This window comes from Crocodylus porosus, unplaced genomic scaffold (genome assembly GCF_001723895.1).
Source record: "Crocodylus porosus isolate Cpor-Errol unplaced genomic scaffold, CroPor_comp1, whole genome shotgun sequence".
Classification (NCBI taxonomy): domain Eukaryota; kingdom Metazoa; phylum Chordata; order Crocodylia; family Crocodylidae; genus Crocodylus; species Crocodylus porosus.
This window is the reverse complement of record NW_017728926.1, coordinates 10,949,637-10,976,676: the sequence shown is the minus strand read 5'-3', so window position 1 is coordinate 10,976,676 and position 27,040 is coordinate 10,949,637. Positions and strand designations below refer to the sequence as shown.

At 48.2% G+C, this 27,040-nt stretch overlaps 1 protein-coding gene across 2 annotated transcripts; it reads left to right on the top strand.

Moving 5' to 3' along the window:
- Nucleotides 1–5,364: 5,364 nt before the first annotated feature.
- RCC2 (regulator of chromosome condensation 2) lies at nucleotides 5,365–24,501 on the top strand. 2 transcript variants are annotated; one of them, XM_019541480.1, is made up of 11 exons: nucleotides 5,365–5,909; nucleotides 10,701–10,844; nucleotides 11,598–11,729; nucleotides 12,489–12,577; nucleotides 13,973–14,087; nucleotides 15,278–15,444; nucleotides 17,221–17,401; nucleotides 17,713–17,818; nucleotides 19,302–19,374; nucleotides 20,773–20,850; nucleotides 21,887–24,501. In XM_019541480.1, the coding sequence occupies exons 1-11, from the start codon at nucleotides 5,675–5,677 to the stop codon at nucleotides 21,989–21,991; spliced, it is 1,425 nt and encodes a 474-aa protein (XP_019397025.1). In that variant the 5' UTR covers nucleotides 5,365–5,674; the 3' UTR covers nucleotides 21,992–24,501. The 2 variants fall into 2 exon arrangements, with proteins under 2 accessions (XP_019397025.1, XP_019397026.1); XM_019541481.1 differs by lacking the exon at nucleotides 19,302–19,374 and having other exon boundaries at nucleotides 21,887–21,974.
- Nucleotides 24,502–27,040: the final 2,539 nt, after the last annotated feature.

Genomic DNA, 27,040 nt, shown 5'->3' with positions numbered 1-27,040 from the left:
CTCACGCCCGCCTGGGCGCTCCCCTCCCCTCCCCTCGCCCGCTTCCTCCCGTGCGCGCGGGGCCCGGCGGGGGCTGGAGGCCGCGGGGTCTTGGCACGGCCGCGGGGCCCCGGGGTTGCAGCCCTGAGCCCCCGGGCACTTCCCCCCTGGCAGCGGGGCCCTCGGGGGGGGAGCGGCCCGTCCTGCGGGGACAACCGCTGCCTCCCGAAAGGCACCAAGTGCGCGGGGCGGGGAGCAGGTTTCTGCTGCGGACAGAAGTCTTTGCACGCCAGCTGGGACTTCCCTCCCCCCCTACGGCTTGCGGGGCGCCCAATCCTTTTACTACCCAGGTTAGCAGGGGCTGGCCTTCCAGCCCGGGATCTCCCCCACCTCTCCGTTTTGGAGGCTCGCCTTGCATTCGCCCCACTGCTGCAGCAGGGGAAATTAAACCTGGGGGGGCAGCAGCCCCTTTGCTGCTTGCCCGAGCACCCGGCGAGGAGCACACGTGAAAACCGGTAACCTTGACACGAAAGGGGGCCATGGCCATTTGCGCATAGATGACATCTCAGTTTCTACCCAGAACGGATGCCTGTTATCTAACAGCGGCGAGTTTTCGCGCAGGTGCTCCGTAAGCCAGGCTGGCACCCACGGGGTAGGCAGGGGTCTCCTTGACTTGCTGGCCCCGCTCCCGGGCTTTTGTGCAGGAATGGGGAGAGCATCCCTCTGCCCTGCACGGAGCAGGGGCGAGCCCTGCCAGGCTTGCCCCGTGGGAGAGCTGGCCCGGGGGGCGGGGGGGGTCTCCGGCCAGGCCAGGGGCTGTGCATTGTGTAAGGGCACTGGCATTGCTCGGGGCTTTGAGGTTCCCGCCTTGTTTCTGGGAGCCCAGGGAGGGAAGAAGCAGGGGCAGGCGGTGCGCACGCGCAGTGCCGCCCCGGGACGTGGGGAAGCCCTGCTCCTCCTGCAGGGGTCAGGCCGGCAGGGCGCATGCGCGCCGCGTGCAAGGGAAGCCCGGCTGCCAGGGGGAGGGCCGCAGTGCGCATGCTCCGTGGGACCTGGGGGAAGCCCCCCTGGTGGCATGGGGCAGGCTGCTGGGGTCTGCATGAGCTTAGTCAGTGCTCTTGCCTTTGCTACCCCTGAGCACAGAGGGGTGTAGGAAGCATGCACTGGATTGCATTCCCCCCCCAGCCAGGCTGGCCTCAGCTAGGACCAAGATCAAGGCAGCTGCATGGCTGAGACTGGGCTGATCTGCACTGTCAGGGGTGGGGATGAGCAAGGCTGCAACCCTGCTCCCCCCCAGACAGTGTAGAAGCGGAGGTCCAGGTCTGCGGGGCAATGCCCGTGTCTGCTGCCGTCTAAGGGCTACATGGGCTCTGCTTGCAGGGACCCAGGGCTGGAGACTTGAGTCCAACAAGTGAGAGAGATGAAGGCTGATTTGAATAATGTGGATGCGGTTGCTTAGCTCTGCAATGCAAGCAACTGGGCAGTTCCTGTTTTAGTGACTGCAAAGGGGGTTTTTGGTTGGGTTTTTTTTTTTTTTGCATTTGAACTGAATCCTGCATCCTCTTGGGACCTTTATGGAAACAGGTCTCCCAAGAGGCAGTTAGCAGACTTTGAACAGAGGACTCGGTCGTGTCCCAGGTCTTAGCATCTCTGTGAAGATGTTTCCCTACTTAGGGCCCTGATTTGAGCAACTGGCTTTGGAGCTGGGGGGGAGCTGGATGCCCGTTTTGTGGCCATGCACATGGGTCAGAAGGACTCAGTAGTGGCAGAAGCATAAGTGATGGCAAGACAAGTGGGTTGGGTTTTGCTTGTTTTCTCTCTCATTTCTTTGCTTCTCTCATTTCTTGGAGTCTCCAACCAGCAGAGACTCCCCATGCCTGAAGAAGGGTGACTGCTCCCAAAACCTTGCCAAGGACTCTTCCCCAACTACTCAGTTGGTCTAATAAAGATCTCGCATCTACCCAAAGATCCTTGTCTGCCTGGGGGTTTAAAAAGTATTTGTTTGCCTACTAGCTTTTTCCCCCCTCATTGTCAAAGGGAGGCATGTAGCAGCGTGGGGGATTCTTACCTTGCTGCAGACGGCTGTAAATCTCCAGTGATCTTCTGTAAGGAGATTTAAAACTGTCCCTGGTCTAAGCTGTTGAGGTTTCTGTTGAGACTTACAAGTTTGGAGAGCAGGGGCCTGGCATCTCCCGGTGCTTAGCGCATCAGAAAGTCTGCCCTACAATGTCCACAGCTATTGCAAAGGTCAGGTTTTAATATTGAGTCCTTAAGTTGATTTTTTTTATTATTATTATTTTTCCCCCAGTGCTAGCTGCAGTCTGACTTCATTCAGTCTAACTCAGATTAAGTCGGCTTTCACTGTTTGCCTTGAGGATACGCGATAAGAAACTTGGAGCTTACAAACAGAGCTCAGAAAAATGCTTTGTTTTTCATTCCTTTGAAGTAGAAGTTGCTTCTGCCTTGGCGTGTGTTGGACGGTTTTTGTTCCCCGCTGTATGGGACTTGGAAAGGGAGGGACTTCCCGTACCGACCTGCTTTGCCAGTAAGGTCCAAGTTCGGCTGTTACCTGCCCACGTCGATGGTTGAGCTCTGCCTGCGTTGCTGAAACCTGCTGTAACGTTCCCTTCTTTTGGATCAAGTAATGTTGGTCATCTAGTGGGAACGTGAGCTGAATTGCACGTAGCACGATCGCACAGTGCTTTGTGCACCGATTGCCGTCAGAGGGTTCCTAGACTCTGGGTTTACCGAGATCTACGACGGGAGACGGCTTTAAACCCTATTTACTGACTTCCTCCTGTAGGTCTTCTTGATAGCTGATGGCAACACTATATTCCTTAATGGACAGACGCCTTGAACAGCTTTCCTTGTGCAAAAGATGCATCCTCCTAAATGCGTCTGTTAAAAGGTTGAGCCTCAGCCTTTTGAGGATCCTCGTTCCCTCGAGACACAATTCCACAGTAATTTTAGCTTAGAAATCCCATTTTGCTGATTGAAGATGGTCCAGTCATTTTTTTTCTCCTTTCCTTCCATCCCATTTATCTTGCCTCAAATTACACGTTGGAGGGTGTAAGCAGGCAGCAAAGCTTCGAAGAAGGTACTTAACGATCGTGCAAGCTGACTTGGGGGTTAAATAGATCTACGGAGTGGTCTTTCAATGACCAGGCTAAGCCACCTGCTTTCAAGGACACTGGACTTTTTTTTTTCTTAATGAGTTGAATGTTTTTTGTCTCCTTTGCTACATTGATACACACGCGCTATGAGTCTTGTACAGCGTTGCGTTATCCTGCATGGCAAGGGAAGCGAACAGACCGAACACTTGTGTAATCCCTGCTCTTATTAACTTGTCTGATCTGCTAAACCGGCATATCAGTTGGCTCAGAGAAGTCCCCCCCGCACCACGTCCACGACCCTTGGAGAATTGCTAAACTTCAGACTGTATCTTGTGACTGATTTATACCTGAAGGAGAGCCAGTTACCAAAAAAAAAAAATACTCCGGGATGCCAGATTAAGCTGGTACTGTTATCCTGGCTTGTTTTCCTTTCTGCAAAGAAATCCTCGAAGAATGTTTCAATAAATCTCCAGGATCTTTATCATAATGCCGCCAGCTGCAGTTAGTACCACGTCTTATATTAAAAATGCGCAGACGGGACTTTTATAGCCCTGCTTCTAAGGTATCTGCCACGAGTCCTCTGGCATGTCTGGAGTCGAGCATCTCTCCGACAAAACGCTGGGTGACATCATTGCTATATGCGGTCCTTGCCGTCCGTCGACTGAAATGGCTCATCCTATGGGAAGCAGCTGCCAGAAAGCGGCAAGCGTGTCTGTTGCTCCATTTGCTGATCCTTTAGCTGAAACGTGACCTGGTAGGAGCAAAACCCGTTGCACCAGTAGAGATGCTTACCTCCATAAGCATTTTCTGTTGCTTAAGACAGCTACTTGGCTAGAACAAGAGGTGCAGCATAGGAGGTCATTGGTGCTACAAGAAACAAAGTATTTGGCCCAGCAGTAAAGGAACAGAGGAATCCGGGCTTGGCCTTAAGTAATCGGAGCACTGAAAGTCTTGGCTTTCTAATCTGTCTGGGAAGGCCTCTTTAAATATATTAAGTGGAGCTTAAGCAGGTTTCTTATCAGATTCTCAGCCGTTTCTCTTCCCTTTCTTTTCATCCTAACCACAACGTCTGCCTACAGCGAACTCTTCCCCCACCAAAGTGCAACCGTTACAGGCTCTGGGTTGTTGGAAGGACCTGGACCAAATAAAAATGCAATTCTCTAGGCTTTGTAAAACTAAAGTAAAATGAACCAGCTGTAGTTCGAAGCAACCTCTGTGCTAGGTTGGGGGGATTTTGGTCACTTAAAGATTAGAATGGCTTCCTCTTGGGGTCTTTTTTTTCCACCCCTATCTTTGACTGTAAACACAACTGGGTCTAAGGAGTTCGATATCCAGGTTGCATTGAGCTGCAAGTGTAGCTGAGTGTCTAAATCCCTTGGGGTTGTTTTAAAAATCCCAACCATGTGCTTTAGTTAAAGCTCTAGCATTTGTATCCCCAGTCCTGTGGGTTTACAGCTTCTTACCACAAATGAGTTCAGCTCTCAGTGGTAGCACCTGCATGTCTGTGACCTGCACGTGGGCAGCTTTGCATGGAGGAGAGTGCTGGTTTTGCTTCGAGTTCTCCATCTCTTATAACTTTTGGAGCCACACGCTTGGGATGTAAGATCTGCATCTTTCGAGGGCACTGAGCCCGTGCGTCTTCCGCTGATGTCAGCTGGAACCGGGTGCATCTGCCAGCGAGCAAATCAGGCTCGTTGTTTCATGGCTGATGAAGCTATTAATCTCTGAGCATTCAGATTTGAGAATCTCTGATCACCATGTGCACGGCTGGTTGAGAATAAGTGATTCTGTTTGGAAAAAAAAAAGGGGGGGTGGGTTTCCGTGCTAATGGCTGGCAGGAATTGGGGCATTGGCACCGTGTTTATTGGGCAATGCTGGAGCGGTCGTGAGCTCCGCACGGATAGTGGTAGATAGTGGTCATCGGTGGAAAGCCTTGCTTTGGAAGGGGAAGAGATTGTGGGTGGCGGGAGAAGTCTCCTGGCCAGGTGGGAGGTTTGAACATGGTGCAGGATGGATTTGACACGACCCATGAGCAGTTGGACCGCTCAGCTTGAAAGAGCTAAGGTTTTTGAGTTGCGTGTTTAACGTCCGCTATATCTGTCAACCGCATTCCCCAGCGTAGACGCTGGGTGCCAACAGAAGCTTTTCACCACCTCCTTGAACAGCACGAGTAAAAGCAACAAAAGCTGCTTTGTTGGCATAACTTTTTCACCTACCCGGTGTCATCTTTTTCAAACCTCAAGCCAGTAGGCATATTGGCAAAATTTCATAGTGCAGGCGAAGCCCTGATGTCTTTAGCACTGAGCTTAAGCAGCAATAAGATAGGGCTACCCCTTTCCTTTTAGTTGTATCCAGAGGCCAATTTGATATGAAGAGTCCCCTCTGAGTGCTTGTGAGTGCAAACTGCAAATACCGGTACAAGCAGGGAGGCTTTGTAAAACAGGCTTGCCGGGTACTGATTTTATTTTCAGCAGATTTCCAAGAGAAAAATCAGAGTTTGAGCAATAAATAATTGACTTAACTGCTGGTTTGCAAGCAACAGCGGTGATAAATGCAATGCATCCCTCCATGGTTACCTCTAAATGAGTAGGAGCCCTATTAACAGCCTCTCTCAGTCCATGCCATCCTCCTCTCCCTGTAAGTACAGGTGGCTGCAGGTCTGTCACCATTCCCGTTTCCCTCTCCTGCCTTCGGAGCTGATACGTTTCTTTTGCGCTTTTCAGAAACTCGAAGGGTCCAAGTGCAAGGGGCAGCTTTTGATATTTGGAGCAACCAACTGGGACCTGATTGGCCGTAAAGAAGTGCCTAAGCAGCAAGGTAGGAGACACTAAGACGTGGAGATCTCTGGACTGTGGATAAAATGCTAGTATTACTACCGAAGGTGTGGTGCCCGTCTTTACTGTCCTTCCCTGTGTACCAGTAGCATCTAGTCTCTCAAAAATCTTTTTCCTAGTAGAGATGTGTAAGCCTCCAGAATGGACTGTGAAGTCTTCAATTAACTTTTTGCCGATAGTCAAGGGACCCGCAAAGAAATTAAAGTAGAAAGCCTGTTGCCAGAAGGAGAAATCGGGGTGTTGTCTAGCTAGCATCTGATTGAGATCTGTGTGCTGATACGGGTTTTTTTAAGAGCAGGTTAGGCGAACACTTAGCTGGGGTGGGGTGGGGTGGCTTAGTCGGGGATGAGCTTGCCTTGAGCAAGGGGCTGGACGGAATGATCTGAGGGCCTGTCCAACCTGACTTTTCTGTGCTTCTGCGGCTCCATGAAGCCATTAAATTATGAAGTAATAGGAAAAAACCTTTCTCATTAGGAGGGTGGTGAAGCACTAGAACGAGTTACTCGGAGAGGTGGTGGACTCTCCATCCTTGGAGGTTTTTAAGGCCCAGCTACACAAAGCCTTGGCTGGGATGATCTAGGTGGGGATCGTCCTGAGCAAGGGGTTGGACTAGATGCGACCTCCTGAGGTCCTTTCCAACCCTCATTTTCTGTGATTCACTGCCATGAGCTGACAGCGTCCCAGTGTTGCTCGTGTGAAATTGGATGCCATCCACAGCAGTTTCCACTTCATCTCGCATGGTGGTCCTTGTAGAGGGCTTGCTCAGGGAAATTTGCTACCAAAGACCCTTCCTTGGTGATCTCCTGATTTGGCTTTGATACGGTCCAGCCAAGATTCGCAGCCCAAGATAGAGGCTCTTGCTTGTGTGGGACAAGATGATGCTCTGGGTTGTTTTGTGTTATGAGTGGCTAGTAATTAATGCTGTTGAGGTTCAGGTTCAGAGGCAAAGTTCACAGAATACAGACGCAGTTTAATGCATGTTCCCTTGTGCTCTCCACACTACCATGCCCCTGCTTTTTTTTCCACCCTTTCAAGGGTAGCATTGCTGCATAGAAGCCTGGTCCAGGACAGAGGGGTGCATTCATACCAAGTAGTTAGGAAAGGGGTGTTTCTGTCGCTCGTGTGTGTCTTCCAATTTCTTCAGTGAAGCTTTTCTTGGCAGCAAGTTTGCCTGAACTCGGTACTGGACAGACATTGCTGGGTCTCTTATAAAGCTGATAAATTTGCAGACTCGGCTGTAACGCCTGCACAACTTTCAGCAATTCAAGATCTCTACAGTCACAGCCCTCTCCTGTTATCCAAAGGGCACTTGGAAGCAAACTGTACCCCATGTCCATGCTTTGCAGAGCAGTTCTGCTATAATTAATTGTTAGATCATCTTGAGGGTGTAAAACCTGTTGCCTCATTGCCTGAAGATATTGCTTTCTAGGTGTCTGTATTTGCACTGCTTCTATACAAAGAGACCAGAGCGTAACAAAACAGTGGACCCCATTTGGTTTCTCCATTTAACTTTTGGAATCTAATGATGAGTTTTGCCATGTGCGTTGCACACGCCTGTAGGAAAGATGTACAAGTGATCAACTAGAACTTAATCTATATATTTTGTTGCTGCCTATTGAGCTGGTATAGTTGTGGGAGAAGAGAAATGCTCTTCAATGTTTTTCCAAACAGCAGGCAGATTAGATGGGACTAAGGTTTAACTATCCTGATTTTGACTACCCAGAACAAAGTTTGTAATATTTTGGCAACCAAAATGGTTTACGCTGGGGGGAGTGTTCTTTCTGAAATGCACCAAGTACTTCACTATGCAATCTAGTAGATGGAGAGGACGTCACATTTTCTCTGAAAAGGAAAGCTGTAGGTCCAACATCCCCACTGATGACCTAATTTTCACAGTGGTTTAGCGCCCCCCCAACACACACCAGCTTGGAGGCTGCGTGTTACTGAAATATGTCCTTCAAAGCCTTGCTGTGGTGTTCTGTTGCTGGATCATGTGAAAATAGTCACCCCCTCCGCCAGCCTTGACAACCTCTCTGTTATCATGAGGTTCCTCCTTATCTGAATTCATACAGTGCTCTCTTTGTTCCATCTCTGCTTAAAAGACAAGCTGCACCTATTGTGTTCAGCCCAGTAATCTAAAAGTTTACAAAGGAAAGAGGCATTTCTGGTGGTGGAAAGTGTAAAACGGTTGGGAAAGGGAGGGTTTTCTTCCAAAAGTGGAATAACATTTCTAAACCTTGGGGTGAAGACTGGCCTGATCAGATCAGGGGAAGTTTGGGCTAATGGTTAGGACTTGATTTTCCATCTTGGAAGACCTTGGGTGCAGGCAGCATCTGCTCTGCCACAGACTTCCTGTTGGACCAAGGGCAAATCACTCGGTCTCTTAGTGCTGTGGGGTTCTCCCCATATCACAGGTGCGGAGCCTAGGGCACAGGCTCGCAACTTTTGTGAGAGCAGATCCTTTAGAGACTTTGAGGTGCTGAAATGCCCTGGTAAAAGGGGCTGTATAAGTACTAACCATAGCTGCATACTGATGAGATGTGGTGACATTTGATAGGAGGCAGAGCCCAGAGGATTAGACCTTCCAATAATGGCTTAGACAGTGCGAGCTCTGTTTCAGAAAATGGACTGTTTAACCTAATGTTGAACCAGGCTGCGACTGTTTTACGGTCTTTATAGAGTGGGGATCGATCTCTTAAGGATAGGTTATGTGACCACACCATTGAGCAAGGTGACTGCTTTGAATAGTCTCAGGACCATTAATCACAGCTAAAAGCCTATATATAATGTGCCTTATCTCACCGCTGATTCCTGAAGACCCGTGCTGCTTACGCTCTGGATATGGAGCATTGAATTGAGTCAAACCAGTGACTCTGTTCTTTTGTACTATGGGAGAGGCTCCAGCCATGATTGCTACCCCCTTTTTGCTGGGCATAAAGACACCTAATAAGAGACATGTCTGTCCTGTAGAGCTGTGATCTCAACAGAGAAGAGAAGCAGAAGCACTAAGAAGCGAGGTGACACTCGAGGGCTGTAGCCACTACTTGGCCTTGCCTGTCTCGGCACAGTTTCCTCCTTTTCAGTGAGGACAATTCATGCTGGAATAGGCAGAAACATCTGCATTGCAAACCATACCAGGAGAGAATTAAAAACCACAGACCGGCTGCGTTCTGGCAGCAGTGCTAGTAACCCGAGCAGCAGCAACGCCCCTCTTAACTTCTCTAAAATGGATGAGTGCCGCCTGATTTCTGATGGGGGTGGGGGGCAGGGAGAGAAGCATGCCCCCACCATGGCATGTCTCTCTCCTGACCCTGCCCGTTGCTCCGTGTGTCTAGCTGCACCATCCCATGGGTAAACGATGCCTTCCCATAATTAACCTTTTCTTTCATAAAAAGTGCTTGCCTCGGCAATCTGTCAGGCATCCAATATTTGCAGTTTAAAACAAGCAGACTGCAACAGTGGCAGCTGCCAGTGATTCAAAGGACCACCTTCTAGGAAACCCCCCTGGGGAGTTGTCTGTGTTGCAGAGTTTGCATGCTAAGGAAGCCCCATTTTTATTTTTTTAAAAAGCAAGTTCAGAGGAACTTTAGCTCTCTCCTGGTTCTCTCTTAACTAACGAGGTAATTCTCCCAACACCTTTATGATGCGGCGAAGCATTAAACGCGCAGAATCCAAGATCAGCACTTAATCTAAATCATATGGCTTTGTCACCGGATATGGTAGATCATTGGCGGGCAGACCCCCAGGTCCCTGCCCGGAAGGACTTGCCTCCCAAAGTCCTGATGGAAGGTAATGAGAACAAATTGGATTTTAATACACAGAGTAGCATGCATCTGTCACCAGGCTGGCAGTAGGTAGAGTCAAGTGGAAGCACTTGTTCATGAATGCTCTCCGGTCTCATTGCAATCTGCAGGACTTCCTTGAGCCTTTGCAGGACCAGACCCTCCATCCCTCTATGCCTATGTGCTTGTACGGGCGCATAAACTCGGACAATGTTTGAGATCGCAACTGGGTGCGGTGAAGCTAAACTCGCCAATAATTCTGCATGTCGTCTGAAGTCCCTGGGTGGAGGCACTGCCTTAGAGTCCCATTGTACATAAGGAGCCAACAGAGGCGTGATGGATTGAGTGACTCTCCTTAAGTCAATTAGCAGGTCATAATTTTAGAGCCTCGCTACAGGGCTGTGATCAAAGCCACTTAAGTAGGATGCAGGTAATTGCAAGAGAGCCTCTAATGGGAATCTCTGTGAGGCTATTCTTCCTCTCTGTAAATGAAGCGAATGCTTCATCACTTTGTCAGGATGCCTGTAATTGCTGCAACCGCTTTGTTGGGAAGGGTCTCTCTCTCTTTTTTTTTTTTGTCTAATTAAGCTGTCAATAGCAATCAGAGGTGTTAATGTGACTCCTGAATGTCACCAGCTCTTTCTCTCCTCCTGTCTCATGTTGACAGCCAAGGAAAACCCCGTCCGGCCTCCTGTATCCATCTGAGTTTTTGGAGGCTGGAGGTGAACCATGGAAGCTGCGTTGGCTTTATACAGTTATAAGTATGCAAAATACAACCTGGCACTGCTGAATGAAGCAGGTTGCCTGAAAAGTGATGACGACCCCAATTTTTGGATGGTTTGGGCTGACGCAGACAGAGCTAGGTCACCAGCGATTCACCTGCTAAACAGTTGATGCAAAATGTCATTTGAAGTGATGGTCTTCATGAATGTATCGCTGCCTCTTGTGGTTTTTGGGGGAGGGTTTATTAAAACTGTCTGTTCTCTTTGCAGCTGCTTACCGTAATCTGGGCCAGAACTTGTGGGGGCCGCACAGGTATGGGTGTCTCTCAGGGATTCAGGTACGGACCGTGGTTTCGGGACCATGTGCGGCTCACAGTCTCCTCATCACCACAGAGGGCAAGCTGTGGAGCTGGGGTGAGTAGCCGGCACAAGCAAGGCTTTTTAAGTCTCTGCCGGGATGTGAATTAGCTCAAGACACCGGGTAGGAAGGACAAAGAGCTCAGCGGGCTCCTGCCTGGCTCTGCATTAAAGCGCGGTCCTAGGGCGATAGGTTTTCACAGAAGTGATGAAAAAGTAAATCATTGCAAATTAGTTCCCAGCACGCTATATGGCTTTTGCCCTAGTTCTGACGGGACGCATGGAACTAATTTGTATGTCCCCATGCCAAGTCAGCTAATCTCCTTTGATTTCTCTTAGGAGAACCATATGTAGCATGGGGTCCCAGGAGCCAAAACAGAACTGGGTAGGGTGGAGTGGTCTATCACAAAGACGTTTCAGTGCTTCCCGTTATAGGCTGTGAATCAGGCGGATTATCATTCTGATGTTAGGCCGGTGTTTCTCATCCTCTCCCATATTGTGGCTCTCATGTTACAGCTGAAAAGTTTCAGGGCCATTCTCATTTACTGGAGAATAAAAGACACTCGCAGCCCTCTGGAGCTGTTCCAGTCCCCAGTGGTGGTACCCATGCAATAGTTACCATCAACCTGCAAAAGTGGTTTCCACTAGTGCGAGGCCTGGAAGGAACAAATCTTGTATCTCAGCATTACAGAGAAAGCAATGGGGGAAATAAAGGGGTTTCACAGCCTCTGCAGCAGTTTCTTCTTTTTTAGATCGGAGGGCATCACCTATTTACCTGTGGCACGTGTGTGTGTGTGTGCTTCTCTGTAGGGCGTAATGAGAAAGGGCAGCTGGGACACGGAGATACCAAGAGAGTGGATGCTCCCAAACTCATTGAAGTTCTCAGCAGCGAGGTGATTGTGTTGGCAGCTTGTGGACGAAACCACACGCTCGCTCTGACGGGTATGGAAGATGCTTGGAAAGAGAAACTGGTGTTTGAATGATTGCTCTCTCCCTTGCAGAGTTGGGCAGGGAACCTGTGCATCAGAGATCCTGCTTCTAGCTGGGGAAAGATGGGACTTTAATCTACTGCTCGGGTCACACGGAGCTTTTCTTTTGTCGACAAATCCTGGCCTCACTGAAGTCCGTGGGAGTTTTGTCTCATGGGGGTCAGAATTTCACCCTTGCTCTTTTTGCGGCTAAGAACAACTGATATTTTGCCCCTGGAGGGTGGAGAATGCCTTGGCTTTTAAAGATGTGCTTGGACAAGCATTGATTCAAAGGGAGTCTTTGACCAAAGGTGAAAAGGGAAATCTTAAAGGAAATGTTTGCCACCCATGATTCCCCTCTCTTCCACCACTTCTGAAGCACTTGTGATTGGCACAGAGAGGATGATTTTGGCTATTGTTGTTTAGAGGGTCAGAAATGGCCACCAGTGTGCATCCACATCTTGAGACCATGTCTTGGGTAACTATGCCACAAGATGTTGATTATGCCACCAGTTTGCTAATTGCTTTTTCTATCGTGGTCACTTCCTCCTGAACTGTTTGATGTGGGGAGTGTTAAAAACGCTTATTGGCAATTGACTTTTTTTTTCCTTGTGGCCTGGTGTATTAGAACAAGCATCTCTCCCCTGTGTTAATGATTTTGTTTTCCAGCACCTCTGTAATAAGTGAGCTGTAACCTTTTCCCTTCTTCACTACCTCTCCTGTTGTGTTCTAGAGACTGGCTCGGTATTTGCATTTGGAGAGAACAAGATGGGACAGCTTGGCCTTGGTAACCAGACAGATGCAGTTCCCAGCCCTACTCAGGTAAGTGTGACCCCTTCCTCTTGCAAAAAAAGGGCAGAGAGACATTTAGTTAGCTACTGCGCAAGTCGTCATGTTGGGGCCATATCCAGCATAGCCGTGTTAAAGCCAAGCTCAGGATGAGATCCTCTGCATGGTGGAAAGCAACTGTAGTCCTTGTTGGTCAAGCAAGCGAGGTTCTGTCCCAGTTCAGCTGATACTTTGATCCCCATTATAGCATCTTATGTGAACTTGTGGGTCTTCAAGCCCTTAGCCAGGTTCTTAAATTCCCATAGCTTGGGGTCAAAAACAAGGGCTGAAGCAGTTGGCTGTCATCTGAACCATTTCTGTTTGTTTTCTACTGACAAAATGGACAAGGGGTTCCCAATGCCAGCCTAGATACCAAATAAAATTGACCTGGGCTTTAGAGTCAGTGTTTAGCATTTGGTTCCCTTATAGGCTTGTGGTGGGAACAACAGGAGCAATGGGGTAGTAAAAGATTTCCTTGGTGCCTGAAGCAGACGAAGGGAAGGAGGGGAAGTGGAAGTTGGTCCTGGAAGCAGTCGGGGAGAAGTCCTAGCTTCTCTCTTCATCTCCTTCCTTTATGTATTTTTTGGTTGCTTATTGAATTGACTTTTCTAGCTATTTCTTTTTTTTTCGTTTGTTCCCCAATCTTAGGGCATATTAAGATAGGGAATTTTTCAGCTAGGCTCACAGAGTTATGCATGCCAGACTGCTGCTGTGTTTGTGCAAATAGTGCTCAACAGAGACACCTGTGCACAATTAAGTGCATGTTTCTCACGCAACCTCTGGCCTTACGCTCCTCGTGCTCCAGGGAAATCTATCTAGTGCCTCTAAAAAGTGAACTTGGGAACAAAAATTCATAAGCTAGAAACCAAGGACTGACATGGCTATTGGTTTTATGGCTCATTATAAACCTCCCTGATCCCTGAATTCTCCCCACACAGAAAGGTCTTTTCTCACCTTTCATCCCTTTTCACAGGCCCTGATTTCCCAGTAACCAGGTTCTTGTCTGCTAATTGGTGGTGTGTTACCCCTGGGGATTTCTCTCCCCACCCTCTTCTAGCGGTTTTTTACTGTGCTGTGTTGGCTGTCACTGCTTAGAGCTGAAGAGTGCCTTGCATTTGAAAGGTTGTCTGACTATCCCAGCTGTAGGGTTTGTCCAAGAAAAGCTAACCCCTGAAGAAATCCTTGCTTTTGCATAAAACATCCAGGTAATTTTGTAGGCGGTAGGAGATTTACGTGTGCATATCTAAAAGCAGCTGTGTTCCCTGTGAAACTTAGCCATGCATTTGCCCTGTGAGCTGGGCAGCGTTCCCCGGCCGTCTGGAATCGCACAAGAGTCACTCTGTTTCATCCTCTATTTTCAAATGCTGCTCTTGTCTCCTTTCCTTGCAGATAATGTACAACGGGCAGCCAATTACCAAAATGGCCTGTGGGGCTGAATTCAGCATGATAATGGACTGCAAAGGAAACCTCTATTCCTTTGGGTGCCCTGAATATGGACAGCTGGGTATGGTGGTATATTTTTAAAGGTCTATGTAGTTTTAATATGACAGCAGGCTTTAAATCCAGCCCGAGGCTGCTACCAGGTTTATCGTAGACTGGTGCATTGGTGTAATCAAGGCTATAATGGTAATACGCATCTTATCTCCATCCCCGTCCAGGAGGGGAAGGTGGTCTGATGTTAAAAGCAGAGGAATCTGACTTCAAAACTCTGCTCTGTTGCATGAGCTGCAGGGGAGGCTGTGCCTCAGTTTCTCCCTCTGCGGCTTGTGAGTGCTTCCTCGGTGGTGCAGTGTATCAGTGGCCATGAAGTGCTCTGGGGTTGTTGGGGTTTTTTTGAGCTGAAAGGGGCAGAGAAATACAACGCTATAGCAGTAAAATGGAAGGGAAAGCCGCTGTCCCTTGAGTGTCCATAAACACTCGGCATTTTGAATGCTAGAATGCGTAATACTCTGCCTGCCAGTTTTCTGTGGCTCTGACAATGATGCGCCACTGTGAATCCCGGCAGTGCCTTGAATTATTCATGAATGGCACTTTGTCTCGGAGGTTAATGTCTCGTGGCTGTGATCTCTGGAACGGGGAGTGCATGTGCTTTGCTGTCATGGAGGCTTTTTGCACAGGCTGAGCTGCTGCTGGGGTGTCTGCGTGCTTGGAGGGGGGCGAAGGAAGGCAGGGAGCCAGCCTGGCAGGTTTGTGTCGGGAACTGCAGCTTGCATGGGTCAGACTGCAGGATGCCTTTTGGGGACAGTGGGCTGAAAAAGAGTGAAATACTTTTGCCAGGAAAAGGTATTACAAAAATATTTGTTTTCCTTGCAAAAGCGTGGAAGGAGTAGGGGTGGAGGATCTCCAGAATGGCACATAAGGAGAATCCTTCTTCTGCTTCCTTTGCACTTCCCCTTTAGTTAGAATAGCATCTGCCTTCTGTTCAGCATTTAGACAGCACCCAGTACGATGGGACTGCAGTTTGTGAATGGAGCTCTCTGGCCATTGGCACTGCCACTCTGTGAAAGACGGCACAGGTTGCATGTGACAAGTATGGCAAGCTTTGCTCTTCAGGAGGGGTATACACTCTGACTCGAACAAGGTTACTGATTTGGGATGGGGATGTCATCGCTTGCATGCTCTGCCAGGGGGTGGTGTTAGTTCCACTCAGACTTGCATCTCCTTTTAGCATCCTGCCCGTTTCCCTTGTTGCAGGGCACAACTCCGACGGGAAGTTCATCGCCCGTGCTCAGAGGATAGAGTACGACTGTGAGCTGGTGCCACGGCGCGTCGCCATCTTCATTGAGAAGACAAAAGACGGGCAGATCCTTCCTGTCCCCAACGTGGTCGTGCGAGATGTTGCTTGTGGCGCCAACCACACAGTAAGGCTGAGATTCATTCAGACCCTCTGTAGCACAGCCAGGAGATCTACCTGTAGTCCTGGCCATTGATGGCCCTCAAGCACCTGCTGGGTCTTGACTTGATGAGCTCCCTCTCGGCTTGCTGTGTAGTTAAACTGCCCCGAGTGGCTGGCAGTCAGGTGGCCTCTCTTACAAATCAGACTTTACAAGTGCTGGAGTCTCATTAGTGACAGAGCCACACTGAAAATTTCTTCTCTGGTCCCAAGTATCCAGGTTGTAGCTGTATTGGTCTAGATGAAAAAGCAATTAGGACTCTTAATAGAGAGATCTTTTATTAGACTGGCAACATTTTTGCAAAAAAAAAATCTTTCGTTGCAAGCTTTCAGGCACAAACATCATGCGTCGGGCATTGGAGAGAAGATTGTAAAAGTTCTCCTGGGTAGAAATGAAAGTTCATATTTCATAGGATTTCGCAAGGGAGTCCATTCATAGCTGGTATGAAGCTCTCACCTTCTGTGATGATGCATATTACCTTGAAACAAAGGCAGGGGCAGTGTCTCAGGTTTCAGGTTGTCACAGTTGCTTCCCACTCTCTGGTCCCAAGCGTTCAAGGGGTTTAGGCTCCAGAATTTCAGTTTGTCTCCAACCATAAAAAGAAGGGACAAATGGGTTTTAAATGGATCTCATTTTACTTATTTCCATTGGCCTAGACGGAAAGTCCCTCCACTCTAGCCAGCAATCGCACGAGGCTGTACGCTGTTTGAAAGCCTGGAGAACATATTGCAGAGGGTTGAGTATAAGACTCATGATGCCCATTGAAACTTTCCAAGGGACAATTGCATTCAGCAACTTTTTTTTTTAAATTTGTTTCAGACTTGGGCAATTCATTTGGTAGCAAGCTGGGGAAAGTCACAGATCATCAGCTGCCACAGGCCTGCGATGGCCGCAGCCATGTTCATCTTCTGTATCTCCCTGCTGTGCTTAGGTGTTGCATCCAGTGTGTGTGTGTGATCACATTAGGACTCTTTATTTGCACTAGGTGTGTCCTAATCCCATTGGATTAAACCATTAATGTAAAGGTTTTGAAATGCATCATCATGGATGCAAGCAAAACCCTTCACTCCCAGATGACTGATCCTACAGGCAGGGGCAGCAGGGATTATAAAGCACTTCATGGAAGGAAACGCATGTGGCTCACAGGATGCTAGCAGAGTAATAGCCTCTCTTCCAGTTACTGGTAATGAGGTGTTTCTTCTGACTGCTGCTGCCCTGTGACTTAACTCCCTTAGTCTTGGAGGTCAAGTCCTGCAAAGCAGCTGTATTGTTGTGGAAACGCACCACACCAGGGCCTGGTAGGACTCACTGCTATGAATGCCAGGCACTGCCTCTCTCTGCGTGGATTAGCATCAAGGCCTGGGAAGAAACCCTTTGGGGCGGGAGGAGTTCCCTCCTGCCATTTTTAATCAATATTGAAGTATGAAGTTGACTGAATTACCAGGCTGCCTCGAGCCGGAGCCCTTTTTGCTTCTGGCTTTATTGTCGTGGCAGGGGGAGAGAGAAGATGTGCAACTTCATAGTTAAGATAAGAGTGGCAGAATGGGCTGGCAGGAAAAAATGAGTTGAATTTTCTTTTTAATGCACCATCTCAGCAGATCTGCAAGAAGCGTCAGTTGATTTCTGTGCCTCAGATACTGCTTCAGTCCGTAGGGCAGGACTAATGATCCGTTCCGTGAGCACCGGGGATTCCTCTTCCTCTGCCTTTTAACTCAAAACCGTGTTGCCCTCTCTTCCCCACAGCTTGTTTTAGACTCCCAGAAGCGCGTCTTCTCCTGGGGCTTTGGTGGGTATGGCCGGCTGGGCCATGCCGAGCAGAAGGATGAGATGGTGCCAAGGCTGGTTAAGCTCTTCGACTTCCCGGGGCGTGGGGCAGCTCAGATCTACGCTGGATATACCTGCTCCTTTGCTGTCAGCGAAACGGGTCAGTTGAGCCATCTTGATGCTAAGACCCTCGTGGTATGAAGCTGTTATTCAGCCCAAAGCCTCTTATCTATTTGGGATCCACCTCTCAGTAGCAGGCGTTGAGAACTTGCCTGCATTTTCCCGGTGTCTTTAAAACAACTTGGAGTATGTTAACCAGCCCGGTCTGCCTCATCTCTACAGATCTAAGCTGTTGACTTGCATAAACCATCTCTTATTTTCTATCATATACTTGAACGGTGATTCAGAAAGACTTCTGCATTGGAGTCTCTCAAGTCTGACGTGGGTGCATGTGTTTGCTGTGTCTTGCAGGTGGCCTCTTTTTCTGGGGGGCCACAAACACGTCCCGCGAGTCGACCATGTACCCCAAAGCTGTGCAAGATCTCTGTGGCTGGAAAATCCGCAGCTTGGCCTGTGGGTAAGTGACAGCTCCTGTTTTAGGAGCCAGGGGGACAACGAACCCTTCTCTGCTTTGGCTTGCCTGGATGGTATTAGCAGTGGTGTCGTTGCACACATCTCCACGTTCAAAGGGCCCTGCCAATAGGACAGTGGCCTGTTGCTCACCTGGCGTGTATGAAACAGCTCCTAGAACGAGACTAACCTACAGGAAGTTGAGTCGGTCATCATGAGTTGAGTCTTGCTCTACTTGGCAGAGACTGGCAGTGCGGTTGAATATTTTTGTTTTCTGACTCTGTGTAAGGGGAAAAGCTGCTGGATGTTCTCAAAAGTAAGAGAGGAGGGTAGGCAGCCTTGTGGCCTGGTTAGAGCAGGAGGGGTGAGGAAATGGCCTGGAATACACGAGTGTTTGAGTTAAAATAAAGTCCTCTTATTGCTCAGTGCCCCTTGTTGAGAGAGGTTCAGAGAGCCCATCGCAAGATGGCTGGGGTGTGGGGATTGGTGAAACCTGGATGGGAGAAGAAACTCAGGGTTGCAAGTCAAACCTGTCTAATGGTTTCTCAATTAAATCAGCAAATTGTAACACCTCTTCTCTAAAGCTGGTTGTAGCACCTCGCCCTCACCTGTGGGCATCTGTGCTTCTAGGATGCTTAGTGGATTTAATAGATACTTTGCTTGTATATAATGGGAGCTGTTTGAACAGCTTGGGTATGAAAAGGTAGTCATTCTGTCTCTTCCCTGCACCCTTCAGGAATCTTTTCTAACTCCCTTCTCTCCACTAACCTCTCCACCCTCTCCTGGTATCTGGCCCCTTGTCTCACACCTTTTCTCTTTGTGTCCTCTCTCTAATTGCAGGCTCTTTAAAAGGTATTCCCCACCCTGTTTGGAAAGCCCTTTGTAAATAGACCCGCAGCTGGTTTTGCTAGGATGCAACCCTGGAACCACATGCAAAAAGTTTGGATCTTTATGGTCTGACTTTAGGATTCCCTTCTCCCATTCCCCACCCAGCTACCTTTGTGCCTTTTCTTTTGTTGCTAGAAGTAACTTCTGCTATAGCATTGTTCTCTGAAGGAGCTTCCTAGGTGACTCACTCAAATCCCTGACAAAGGGGTAGTTGTGTGTTGATAGAAATGGCAAGGGAAACCCTTTAAAAAATCTAATAATGTTGGTTTTTAATGCAACCTCTCCTTGATGTTCAGCGAATGGTTACGGTGCTGTTCAGACAATAGTTGGTTACCAGTGAATGACAAGGGTGATCTGTTTTAAGCCTTGATCTTGCAATCTGATCTGTATGGATGGGCTCCTGAGTTCACTGGGTCTCTGCTGGGGTTCACATCCTCCAACATTTGGAAAGCAGGGACCATGGTGCAAGCATTCAAAAACTACTAAGGGCAGTTTTTTTCTGGTGCCATCTGACATGGGAAAGGCAGCGCAGGCTGGTTGGCTGCCAGGGGAGGACATGCAGACAGACCGTGTAGCAGTAACAGCTCATGTACCTGTTGCAGGAAGAGCAGTATTATTGTGGCTGCAGATGAGAGCACAATCAGCTGGGGTCCATCTCCAACCTTCGGTGAACTGGTAAGGACTTGCTCAGAAACCCCAGCACCGCTGGCGCAGTACCAGGGACATTAGATTACAAGCAGATTGCAAAGTTGTGGCTTTTATTTTTAACACAGACTTGCTGTAAGCCTGTCGTCTCAAAGCGAATGGGAAGGGAGTGTTCAACTGACATTTGTTTCATTTTAAGTTAGCTACAAGAGGGCTCTTTTTTTTTTTGGCATTTAACACATGCTACAGATAAGTCCAGAAAATGCAATGATCAGATTCCTGTTATGCAAGAGGGGAAAAAAAGACCACCCAAACAAACCCTTGTGCACATCCATTGTGTGTGCGTGTGTGTACCTGCTCTCTGTGTACTCTTCTCCCAAAGAAAATGGGTGAAATGCTCTTAGTCTGGAAGATGGGGAATTTGTGTGAGAGGCAAGTGTGGGTGCCCCTACTACAGATTTAATTGAGTGCTACGCCCAAGTAAGTCCAAGTGAGCTTCACAAAGAGCTGGAAAGGCTCAGCATTGCCTTCTGCCTCTGGGAGGTGAGTGACTTCATACTAATGCACCTTTTTGTGTCTAATTACTGAACATTTTATCTCACCACAAATGTTTGGGCTCACAGTTAACAGTCTATTTATCGCGGTCCTTAAGAGCTATTAGACCATGAGGTGGTGTGACACAGCCCACAGCAAAGAGCTATCTCGGATAGGCACCATTTTCTCCTGGAAATCCTAGCATTTTACTCGGGGCGTCTGTAAATTTTATGTTGGTCTCAAACTGCTTTTTGATGCGACTCGTAGAATGATACTGCCCCAATCTGTCTCTCCTTAAATTGCTACAACATTTGATTACTCCTGTGAGCTTTTCCTGTGCTGCCTTGCTGTTTGCCTCCTCAAGGGCCCTAGTTGACTGTGGTGGAGCAGAAAGGAGTCTTGGTTCCTCACAGTCTGGCCCGCAGGCTGCTTGCAAGTCCAACGGGTTTCTTTATGTGCACATTTTTATTGAATTTCCCATGCATTCAGGTGGAGCAGTGTATTGGCTTGTTCAGTGTCAAATGAATAGATGTGTAAGACTCTGCAAGACCGGTAACATTTGCAGAACTTCAGGGTCCAGAAGATTTTTTTTTTTTTCATCCTCCTTCTGGACTTTAGGAATTTTTGTTCAGTTTTGTGGGGGTTTTTTAATTGCTCGTTCTTCCCAAGTCTCTGCTGGCCTTGCTTACAGGCAGTTCGGCCCGTGAGAGTCACTCACCTCCATGCCTTTCCTTTCCGCGGAGCTACATCAGAAGCCAGTGCAAATCAAAGGAGCGAGCAATAAATAGCACAGTCCAGGTCCTTGGAACATGGCAAGTCTGTGATTTTTTTTTGATATATTTTTTTTTCCCCTGGGTGATCTTACAAGTGTCCCTCTGCATTTTGCTTTATCAGGGCTACGGGGACCATAAACCCAAGTCTTCTACTGCAGCTCAAGAGGTGAAAACCCTAGATGGGATTTACACAGAACAGGTGAGAGGAGACCAGCCAATGCAAATGGTAGCGATTTGGGACTGCAGTGTGGGAGGCTTGCTTCAGGTCTCCTGAGAGCCTTGTCCTGTTAAGAGTCTCGTTCCTCTTGGTAACTTTGCATCATAGGAGTTAGATTCCTGGGTAAGCCCCAGACATTGGGCTATGGGGTTTTGTTTTGTTTTTTATGCAAAAGACACCAGCAAGCAGGGGAGGGCACCCTGCCTACATTCACGTGGATGCTGGAAGGCACTGGTATGCAGAAGCTTCCCGAGATGACATGGCTCTGAGCGCTATCTAGGAATAGAGCTGGTTCAGGCAGAGTTGCTTCTGGATGGGGTGTGGGGGATGAAGCTTAGTCTTCATCAGCAAAGAGTAAAGTTGCAATGGAGAATGAAAACTTCATGGGGTAAAAGACTGAATAGGTTCCAGGCCTCTTAACATCCATCAATCCACTCCTCTTAAACCAGCACATAAATAGACCAGACCCTGACACACTACCCCTCCTGGTGACATCTGAGCTGGATGACTCTATCTATTCTAATTGTCACCATGGCGCCTGCAGTATAGTATATTCGTTGTCTCCAGCTGCAAGCTTCCTATGAAGAGGCAGAAGACTATAGGGGTGGGACAGACAGTTTTCTGCTTGATGCTGCTTCTTGCACATTATTCCTCTCCAGAGGCTTTTTTTTTTTTTTTTTTAAGAAGCTGCAGATCATAAATTAATTTAGGGTTATTCTAATCCCTTGCTGTTATCTAGCACTTCTCAGCAATAGGACTCAGAACACGTTACAAAGCCAGCCAGTAGCATTATCCCCATCTTTACATGGGGAAAGCTGAGGGACAGAGGGGGAAGGGGACCGGTCAGGGGCACCCACCGGGGCAGCAGCAGAGCTGGGACAAGAGCCCAGGCCTGGGTGAGTCCGGCGCAGCATCAAGCTCCCTCTCGGCTTGGAAACTTGTCCAGTTCACGGGTAGCGGTGGAAGCCTCACATCATGCTTCGGGAGGCAAAACGCTGAATTAATTCTGTCTTGCTAGGTGGCCATGGGCTATGCCCACTCTCTGGTGATAGCCCGAGATGAAAGCGAAGCGGAGAAAGAGAAGCTAAGGAAGCTGCCGGAGTACACCCCGCGCACCGTCTGACGAGGCCAGGGACCCGCGCGCTTACCGAGGCAGCTCTCCTTTCCGATGTGCACTGGGACGCAACGTTGTACGAAGAGATTACAGACCGACATCGAGACCAGACCGATGTGTTTTGTTAGACTTCCCGAGGTTCAGTTTTATAAGCAATTCGCAGTTTTAACTACCTGTTACTGTAAGATTTAATTTTTTTTTCCCAAAGTGTTTTTTGTTTCTTTTAAATGTTTAAAATATTTGCTTGTTGCTGACAAGTTCCCATTCTGATGCAAATGGCAGGACCTTTTGGCATATATGTTAGTTAGACCACTTATTTTTGGCTAGCGATAGAACAGTACCTGGCACGGGAGAAGGTCCAACGTGTTGCTTGTTGTATTTAACAGAGGAAAATCCCTGTTGTGAGCCAAGAGCTCAAGGGGTAGATTTTTCCCAAAGGCACAGATGCCACCTTACACCTCCCCACCAAGGGAAATTCAGCACCAAAAACCCAGCTGTGCCTGCGGGAATCTACCCCCGGGGTTCTGGGACCACTTCTCTGGTGAATGGGGGATACCCAAAAGTTGGCTTGAAGAGAGCGCTCTAGAAATAAGCTTCCACTTTCGTTTTTTTTTTTTTTAAGATGGTGGCCTCCCTTGTATTTCCAGGGGGTTGCCAGAGAAAAAGAGTGTATAAATCACAGGACTGACTCCTGCCTGTTTCTTGGCTTTCTCATTTCACATTTTGAAACAAGCACCCCTTTTGTGCTATCTGATTCTTCTGTCCCCTTCCCTACAAGTTTTAAAACCCAGTTCGCCTAATTAAAACAACTGTGGGTCAACATTTTCCAAGGTGGCCCTGTGGTTTGGATGCCTTCATTTACAAGTACCCAACAGAGACTTGTTGGACCCACTCTTCCGGAGGTGCTGAGACTCAGCGCAGGGGCTCAGCACCTCTGGCATATCAAGCAATGCAGGTGTCAGGTTGGCCACCCACAACAAGCCAGGGTTTGCTTTTAAACACATTGTCACTAATGAGTTTCCCCAAGTGCAGATTCATGACAGGGTGAGGCTTTAACAGCAGCTTGCTGCTGAATGGCTCAAGTCTCCAGAAATGAGCCCAGGTGAAGACCCCTCTTCTAACCCCCTTGAATTTGGCAGCGAGGAGGTGAAGTCTAGATTTAAACACTTTCTGGCTCCACGAGTGCGAAGTTGAACCCCTGCCTGCATCTTTGCAGTGTCCGGGCCTCGGGCAGCTGAGAAGTTGGCGTTAGTCAGCCCCTTTTTCCATCACAGCCTGCACCCCGTCCCCTTAAATTTCAACAAAAATCTTTTTTTTTTCCAGAAGAGCTTCCACCATTTTTGACCAGTACTTGCAGGGAGATCTCAATTTATCTTCATGGCTTTGGGGGTTATTGCCTCCTCCTGAACCTTGTCCGTTCAGTCAAACCCAGTTTCTCCAGACTGGAGGTTGGGCAGGTTCGGGTCACTCTGTGCTGGTGTCGCTGGAGAAAACTCTTGTCGACATCAATGTACATAAGTGCAGCTCCATCAGGAGGCCATCTCTGTGCTTGTCTTTTGTCCAGCTGTTGAAACCAATTGGCTTTTCTGGCAGAGATGCTAAGAGTCCATGGACAGCTCTCCCCGGGAATGGTGATCCGATATCTGCCAAAAGTTCCTCCTATGCTGAGGCTCTGCGCTGTGCTGGAGAAACAAGGTGCCTTTTCGCAGAGTGCTCTGCTCTGTCTCCACACACGCACACACACGAAGGTGGTTTTTCCTTTCTGATTTCACTTGGCAAGTTGCACTGATTTCTAGAGGCAACATTTGCTGACATGCTGTTACATGGCGGTTCTGGGATTCTTGCAGTACTTATTGAAAGTTTTTGGGGTTTTTTTTTTTTTTAATTTTTCATTTCATTGTGTTAAGAGTTTAAAAACTCCTTGAACATGGAGAGCAGCCGGGTGGAAAAGTCCCGCAGTTGGATCTTTGTGCTGTTCTAACTTGCAGCCGTCGGCCTTCCCCACTTGCAAGATCAGTGGCCTCCGTCTTGTCCATAAAAAGATTTTTCCACCCTCTTCTTCTGCAGTTAGTCTATTAGTTTTAATAGGAGTCTTTAAATTGACTTCAATAGAGATCAGACTTGGGGGGGGGAAAAAATTCCTTGAGAGGTGGGATAGTCCTCAGTATACCAGTTATCTAGTCACCCGCCCGGTCTCCGTATGGTCAGGGTTGAATGGTAGCATCAAAAGACCAAGGAAACGGAAGCGACCCTTTTTTATTACCAGGAGCATGTGTGTGCAGCTGTTCAACCACGTTCAATCCTAAATCTTTCCATAATGCACAACTTACATTTTGAGTAGCTGATCTGAGGCGTCTAGAATTTATCATGTTTTGGGTTGTATTTTTTTTGGCTCTCTAATATCTTCCAGAAGCACCGAGTTCCTGCACTTCCGCTTGAAAAATTAGTGTCTCAGTCGTTCAGCACCTGGTCAAATGGGGCTCTCATGTCTTGTGTGGGATGGCCCAGGTCAGAAGGCCTGAAAGAAAAAAGCTGAGAGAGATTTGTTCTGAGAGTTTGCTGAACTCCAGACTCGCCTAAGCCTTTTCACCAAGTTGCAGTTAGGACCCATCTTGTCACTTTTTTTTTTCTCTCTCTCTCTCTCTCTCTCTCTCTCTCTCTCCGGTTTGCAGTGCAGAAATGTATGAACTCCAGAATAAGCATCTCTTGGCAGACCCTGCGGTTCACGCTGGTGGCCGTTCATGGATGTCTTACCGGAGTAGACGGAGGATTTATCTTGTAACCGCTTGACAAGATAGCAAACTTCAGTACTGGGGTTTGTAACTCTGGCCTTTCTGAGACTATGTGACTGCAGGCGCTAGAAGCCGAGTTTCACCTAAGGCATGGTGAGTGTGGGCTTGTTTAGTTGTTTTCTCTAACCGCCGAAATCCACCCGGGAGATGGTTTGGAGAAAATAGCAAAACATAAAATTGTCCCCCAGACTGCAAGCCCCAAAGGGAGCCATCCCTTTGAATGCAATCGTGGACTCATTACAAGTTAAACGATACTTAGGTCCTCATTAACTTTTCCCCCTCAGCTGCCTTCTCCTTGTTCTGACAGTGTGAAAGTGAAGGAGGGCCTAAGAAAAAGGATCTTGGAAGAAGTTTTTTAAAATTTTAGGCGAGATGAAAGGTTCCTGGTTTAGTGCTGTAATTGTCTTCTCATGTTTTTTATATTTCTTGGAGTAAATGTTTAAATAAACAACGTCATTGTGTACACCCCTCGGCTTTCTGGTCTCTGAGCACGAGCTGGACCTGTTCTCTGCATTCGTGCTATGGGCTTGTCGCCTTTGCTCTCCTAAGTGAGCTTACCACGAGTGCTGGGTCTGTAGTCTTCTTCCTCATCCTGCCCCTCTCACCTAGAGTAGCGCAGGTCAACCCTTTTGGCAAGCATGCCACCCATTAACCCTGCACCCTACCCAAGTACTGCTGTGGTCCCTTTCCCCTGCCCGATCTGCTGCTCTTCTTCTTTCCCAGTGCTCCCTGCTCAGTTTGCCACTTTGCTTTCTGTGCTACTTGTCATCGCACTGCCTGTCCCCTCCCTGATCTGCTGCCTATCCCCTCCCCGATCTGCTACGGGCCACGCACAGAGCCTGTCCATGCCACGTGGGGCCAACGACCCCACTTGTCAGTGCCACAGCCCCAAATGGGGTTTCAACCCTGTGTTTGGAGACTGCTGTTCTTGGGGCTCAGCCACTGTGACGTGGGGAGGTTCTGCATTTGCAGGGTGATTTATCCTGAAATGGATGGGGAGGGGTTTGGGGGTTTTTTGCCACCTTGCTCTCAACCCCACTAAAAACTTTGCTCCTTAGTTCAACTGCAGTTTCTTAGGAGCAGTGTCTTTAAAAAACAATCAAATAGGTGCTGTTGTCAGATCTGAGGGAGAATCAGGAATGCGTCCAAAAAGGGGATTCCACGAACTTGACTGAATCTCACCCGCTTGTTGTTTGTATTGCAAGAGGCAACTGTATAAATGGTATTGCCTGTTTGTATCGGTGATTTCCACGTCCACCTAACTCGGTATGCAAGGGGAAAGTGGAGGTTGCAGGGTTGTTGTCATCCCTGCAAACTCAGGCCATGAGAGGCAAACTGGGTCTTCCCTGTCCTAAGCCTTGTAGTCTGTCAAGCTGGATTTCCTCCTTTTTAAGGGATGATGCCTAAGGCAGAGTGGCACTACCTGCTCTCGGGCTGCATTCACACAAGAGCATACGTCTAATGAAACATGCCGCTTTTTCCACTTAATACCCCTGCACTTTCTCCTAGACCCCATAAATCAAACTTGTTCCAGGTAGAAAGCACGGTGAGTGCAGCCTACCAGAGATGGCCTTTTATGCAGGGAAACTAGGGTGTAAAAAATTAAGTGCTATTTATGCACAGCTTAAAAACAAATGCCTGGATTTAACCCTTTGAAGTGATGTTGCCGTCTGCTTGGCGGGGGACTCTTCAGTGCCATTGCACATTTGTAAGAAGCTCAAGGGAATGACTTTAGATGCATCCCTGTGACCCAGTGTGTTCCCCAACAGCCTGCTACAGCACTTCCCCATGGAGGCTTCATTAAAATAGCACTTGAGCAGTCAAGATGATGCAAACAATTCCCTTTCCAGACTCTGCCCACATCTCAGTTTTAGGATTACGAAGTTATAGTTTCAGAGTAGTTTCATGGTTTCTAGGGTCTGAAGGGACCTGCACAGATCATCAAGTCAGACCCCCCTGCCCTGGGCAGGAACGAGTGCTGGGATCATAATGCTCCTGCCAGATATCTATCCAACCTCCTCTTGAAGACCCCCAAGGCAGGATTATGGTATGGCTTTAGATTAACAATATCCATCATGTAATTTTCTCCTCTTAAAAATTACAAAATATCTAAGGGCTATGAACATTCACACTCAGGATTAGGGTTGGGTATTTGACTGGTCAGATATCAGTGAAAAATTGTAAAAAAAAAAAAAAAAAAAAAATTGCCAATAGGTCCAAATAATACACAGGAAAAAACATAGATTTTCTATTAAGAAATGTGCCA

Excerpts from the sequence above, each read along its gene's own strand:
- RCC2 (XM_019541480.1), top strand. The coding sequence starts at position 5,675 with ATGAGTAGGAGCCCTATTAACAGCCTCTCTCAGTCCATGCCATCCTCC. Across the intron at positions 14,088-15,277 it reads CCCTGAATATGGACAGCTGG|GGCACAACTCCGACGGGAAG; the intron begins GTATGGTGGTAT and ends CCCTTGTTGCAG. Across the intron at positions 20,851-21,886 it reads ATGGGATTTACACAGAACAG|GTGGCCATGGGCTATGCCCA; the intron begins GTGAGAGGAGAC and ends CTGTCTTGCTAG.